This window comes from Eptesicus fuscus, chromosome 21, assembly GCF_027574615.1.
Source record: "Eptesicus fuscus isolate TK198812 chromosome 21, DD_ASM_mEF_20220401, whole genome shotgun sequence".
NCBI lineage: Eukaryota > Metazoa > Chordata > Mammalia > Chiroptera > Vespertilionidae > Eptesicus > Eptesicus fuscus.
In genome coordinates, this window is record NC_072493.1 from 8,732,002 (window position 1) to 8,737,771 (window position 5,770).

The 5,770-nt window shown below is 36.6% G+C and overlaps 1 protein-coding gene across 1 annotated transcript; it reads right to left on the bottom strand.

Moving 5' to 3' along the window:
* Positions 1 to 974: 974 nt before the first annotated feature.
* CMTR2 (cap methyltransferase 2) lies at positions 975 to 4,096 on the bottom strand. The gene has a single exon (XM_008139986.3). The coding sequence runs from the start codon at positions 4,094 to 4,096 to the stop codon at positions 1,790 to 1,792; it is 2,307 nt and encodes a 768-aa protein (XP_008138208.2). The 3' UTR covers positions 975 to 1,789.
* Between the last annotated feature and the right edge of the window lie 1,674 nt (positions 4,097 to 5,770).

Here is a 5,770-nt window from a genome sequence, read left to right on the forward strand (position 1 = left end):
AGAGCAATAACTATCTTGATAAACTATACGAACCATCTCATACTTGCCTTCTACTATCACATTCATTTTTTGGAAAGCATGTGTTTTCTCAAAGAGAAATTCCTATAAATCATTGGTACCTGTCACCTACATCCAGTTCAATTTGAATCTTCCTCGAGTTATATCTCACCTTTAAAGCAAGTTTGAATCTAATAAATCAGATGAACAGCAACTGATTCCAAAAGCCGGGTTGAAAACCAAAATACATTCTAGCATACACCAATATAATATATATTGCAGTATAGGTTAGTGCTAAAAACCTAAGTATTCAATACTTGAGAAGCTTAAAAGAAAGTTTTAATACAAGAACCTGGATCTAGGGTTTCAACTTCATTCTAATCAAATAGCTAAAATAAGTAAGAATAAACTGTGTCATTACACTGGACCAAACCAATCAAGGCATAAAGATTACTAAGTACAAAATGGTTTTCCAAGAGAGGTTTTAACTCTCCCTTGGTAACCAATTTTCTGTCATTATATATACAACTGGAACTGCTTCCATAAAGGCACCAGTAGGAAATCACATTTCTTCCAGAAATCTACCTCCTGGCATCCACACCCTCCCTGACAAGAACTAAATCTATCCCCTGCCCTCCCTCTTAAGTATTCAATTTCTTTCCCAAAGTAGAGCTTCCATAAATATTACAATATTAAGGACTAAATTTTAATGAATACAAATCAGAGGAAATGAAGGAACATTAACTCTCATTCAAACCTTCCTTTAAAAAAATCTGTTTCCAAGTTATATTTTTAACTTCTCCCATGATTCTCTTTAAAAAAGACGAACACAAATATCTCTCTGCTAATGACTTTATTCATGAATCTATGATGAAACTCAAAATAGCAAAGAACATGAAAAAAATTCAGATTAATATTTATCAACCAAATACATCAGATAATACATATATTTTTCATATAACTAACAAAATGTCTAAAATGCACATGTAAGAATACAAATATTCTCCATTTTGTGGAATTTCAAAGTAATGAATATTTGCTTACTAGTTTATCAGAGAAGGTTGGTTACACTGTCAAATACCTACACTTCAAAAGAAATCAAACATAACTGATAAAATAACCATCTCATGGTTAAACTTTTGATGAAGTGCTACTTTCAAACCGAAAAAAGAAATTGTAAGCACTAAACAATGTTAAATGCTGAATCATCATTATGAAAGTGTTAAATTTTCCCCCCCATTATTTATTGTATTGATCACATCCATGTGTTCCCAATATGAGACCATAAACATTATTTTGCAATTTTAAAATATCTTTTAGTTCACAGATTATTTCCTGGAAGTTAAAAATTACTACACCATTGCTAAATGAGGCTTTCCATGATACAGGAATTGTTAGACACAATAATTTTTCAGTTATAAACATGATCTTTGGTTTGAAGCTGTCTTGATAGCCTTATTTATCTGCTTAAGTTATCTGCAAAAAATTGCCTTCATTCCAATTTTTTCCCAACTAAATTCCTCTCAATGACTAATGATGTTAATGAATTGATAAGAGGTTTTGATGAAAGGAGGTGAATCAATGCTGAGCCTCACTGATTTCCTTTAACATTGACCATGTCAGTTACAGATTTGGGGAACTCATTTTGCCAGATTTCTTAATATGTTTCATACATTGCCATTGACCCATGAGATGTGTGTATGTGCTTGGGGTTGACACACCCATAGTTGTTTAGTTGGTCTTATTTATCTGCTTAAGTTGTCTGCAAAAAATTGCCTTCAGAAAGACAAGTTCAGTTTCGTAACTGAAGGCTGCTGATGATTTCTTCTCTCTCTCCTTGAATAATCAAATGCAAATGTCTTTTAGCAATGGCAGCATTCAAATCCCACAAAAAATCAAGCAGCGCCCCCTGAAGGAGAACTTCCATTGGCACAAACTGTAAAACTTGCTCGGGTGCATCAGAGTTAAGCAAAGCACTCAACAATTCGTTCATATTCTGCAGATACTGGAAAACTGGATTTGGAAGGTCCTGGTAACCAACACATAACAGGACTGCACAGATCTTCAGAGGCTCAGAGGATGTGGGACAAGAAAACGTGATGAATCGAAAACAGCTGTGGAGTACAAAGATCAAACCAGCCATAAACCTTGTAAAACAGGAAAGTACTGGCAAAATCATAACATCCCCTGTATTAAGTTGCTGTAATGAATGTAGAAGGCAGTCCAAAAATAACTGCTGGTAAGTTGGGTCTCCATCATGAAACAATGAACAGGTAAAAGTCATGAGCTCAGCCGATTCAAGAAGTTGAACTTCCAATGGTATATGCATTTTGATATCAGGGAGAATTGGAAAACCCACAAGCAGGCACTTTATTTGGTTGCTGCGTTGTCCAACCTGCTCATTCTGAAGGCACTTGATAAGGCTAAACAACTCAGAAAAGATCAGTTCTTCAGAAAAAACATGGCAAGAACAACAATTCTGATGTTTTGGCCAGAACTTGGAATCCAAATTCAAGGCTCCGCCTAATGACTTTTCAATTGCTTCATTAAGAGTCTTTAAAATTTCACCATCACAAAAAGGAGAACACTTTACTTTTGGCAGTTTCTTTCCCTTTAAAATATGCCATGAATGACACTCAAGACTGGAAGCTGTCCTTTCTAAAAGAGAACTTTGCCCAGGATGATATGCAATATGTTCTTCGGCCCAACTATTAAAGTATCCTTTGGCCACCTTATCTTTCCATGAAAGAGTTTCTAGCATTTTCCTTTCATTATAGGTTTTAAAATATCTGTTCCTCTGCCTAAACCATTTTGTATTTGTACTACAACCAATATTAGATTTTTTTACTAGCCAATTATTTCTGGAAAGAGGCTTTAATTGAAACTTTTGCATGAAATATTGAACAGCACAGTCCCTTAAATTATTCAGTCTTGCTTGTTCCCCCTTCCCTATGCCCTCAAACAGACGGATGTTCTCAGAAATAGTCTCTAGCTGGTATTTATGAAAGAACACACAACATTCTTCATGCCTTTTAAGAAAAGATGCAGGAATCACATGACGGGGAAAGAGAGATTTCCTGGTCATTTCAGTTCCAAAGTTCAGCACCATCTTAGATAAGAGAGGCTGGATTACCTCTCTCCCCTTATAGTGGAGACATACCACATAGACTTCTGAGTTTCCTGCCTTGCTTGTAGCAGGTTTGAAAACATGGACTTGCTCAAAGGAACAGTTGAGCAGGTACATCAAGTTTATGGAACAATGTTCAAACAAAGTAAACATCTTCAGAACAAAAGAGCCACCATTTCCAAGAGTCGTCAGAGCAGTGACTACTTCACAGTACTGCAAAGAAGAGACTAAAGCTTCTTGTTCACCTGGGTTTCCTTGGCAATCAAAACTCCCATCTGCAGTGATCAAGTGAACAGTGGCCATGTTGCTTATGAAATTCTGAAGTCCAGTCAGATATTTCAAGGTCATGATATCACCAGTGTTATCTGGACCAAAGTACCACCAATGCAAGGTATTTGCAATAAGTCGGTCATCCATAATCATCGTAAGATTGTCATTTGCTTCATGGTATGGATTCAGAGTATTAGCTACCCAACTCCATTCACAAGGGAATCGATGGGATTTTAAGTAGTGATTGAGACTAGCTATAAAAGCTCCAGGAGCTTCACAAAGGTGTAGAGAATTCAGTTTTCCATTCTGAAAAGCTTCCTGAGGAATAACTGGAAAGCTGCACAAAATTTCATGAAACTTACACCATGCTTGAGTACAAAGTTCAGCATTCACAGATTTTCTCACATAGGAAATTATTTTTCCAGCTTTATTAGTGGAAGCAGTGTGTTCATGCCACTCATCCAGCTTCTTATCACTCAGTAGGTTTTTTACTTCATTTAGGGAGTTCTTTAAATCAAGGAACACATTGAATTCTGTGTGGTCACAGGTGAAAATCTCACTGGAATCTGGTAACTGCCACTCATTATTAAGTGGCTTGCCATAAGAAAAGTTCTTAGCAAAGAGTTCAAAAATGTCAGCAACAACATCTGGGCTGAATGTCTCAGGACTTGAACCCAGGGTTGGTTTTCTGCACTCACTCATTTTCAAATTAAATTAAAATCTAGAAAAAGAAAACACATAATTAAATGAATCAAAATTATAAGTGAGTGAAATCTCATCCACAGCAAATCGGATCACACTCATGACAAATCGCATAAAATGGAAAGGCTAATGTCATCACACTCAATTATATAAGGAGGCACTTTGGAATAAAGAAAGAGTACAGGCTTTGATATCAACAGACCTGGGCTCGAATTCCAGCTCTGCCACTTACAGCTTAATAAGTGGCCTTGGACAAGTTTTTTTACATCTTTGAGCCTCAGTTTCTTATTTTAAAAATTGAGTTATCATTTTAAAAATATTTTTATTGATTTTTAGAGAGAGAGGGAAAGGGATAGAGAGACAGAAACATCAATGAGACAAAAACATGCATCAATTGGCTGCCTCCTGCAAGCCCTCTACTGGGGATTGAGCCCACAATCCAGGGAATGTGCCCTGAACGGGAATCGAACCAGCGACCTCTTGGTTCCTGGGTTGATGCTCAACCACACCGGCTGGACAAGGTTATCATTTTTTTAGAGGAGGATAAAACATGCTAGCATATACAAAGCAAATTCCACAGAAGATTCATCAGTGAATGGCAGCTCTTATTCCCATAGTAACCCCTCTAGCTCCTCTCTGAAGTCCTCCTCTACTCATGGCCGAGACACCACTCACAGAGCCCCAAACATGCTTAGACTAAACTTCATCTCCAAACATGACATTTGATCATTTGATCAAGTTCAAACAACTGACTTTTAGGTTTTTTTTTGTTTTAGCTCCCTCCAAATCTCACTTTCTTCCAGGAGAGGATTCTGCATCTGAATCCAATACTGATCCTGATACCAGGCCTTTTTGCTACCACCCACTTATCAACCAAGCAGAATTGCCAAATATGTCCTCTGTCCAGATCTCACTCTCTTGCTAAGACATGCACTTTGGTAGTATCAAATCACCTTTACAAGTCAACAACTAACACTCATCACTACACTGTCAACTACAGTATATACACTTGACTGGTTAGCCTCCTCCTACTCAATGTTGATACTGACCTATAGTTCACCCTAGCATGTCTCCAAACTAAAAATTCCTGTCTCATCTGGTCAGTCAGATAGTTCCATACTCACACTATAAAATATGATTTCTTCTTGCCATTAAAATTAAAACACTTTGATGGAAGAATTTTTAAGTGAAGACTATCCTTATTATACACAAATCACAAATAGTCACCCTACATTCTGTGTTCTAACAATGCCTGAGAAACCAAAAACATCTGTCCACCAGAGAGGGAAAGGGACATAAGAGAAAGAAGCATGGCTTAATGGCATAGTGTTGGAAAAGTTCTAAATTTCAGCAGATAGAGCACTGAGTATTACATGGTACAGCTGACCCTTAAACACTGGGTTGGAACTGCACAAGTCCATTTATATGTGGGGGGGGTTTTCTATGAATACTATAAATATATTTTCTCTTGTGATTTTCTTAATATTTCTTCTCTAGCTTACTTTATTGAAGAAATACAATATATAATACATAAAATATACAAAGTAAGTGTTAACTGCTTATGTTATCAGTAAGGCTTCCATTCAACAAGTATTAGTAGTAGTTCAGTTTTGGGGGCGTTAAGGGTCAACTGTACTTGTTAGCACAATGTTAATTAACAGGTAATTTAGTTCA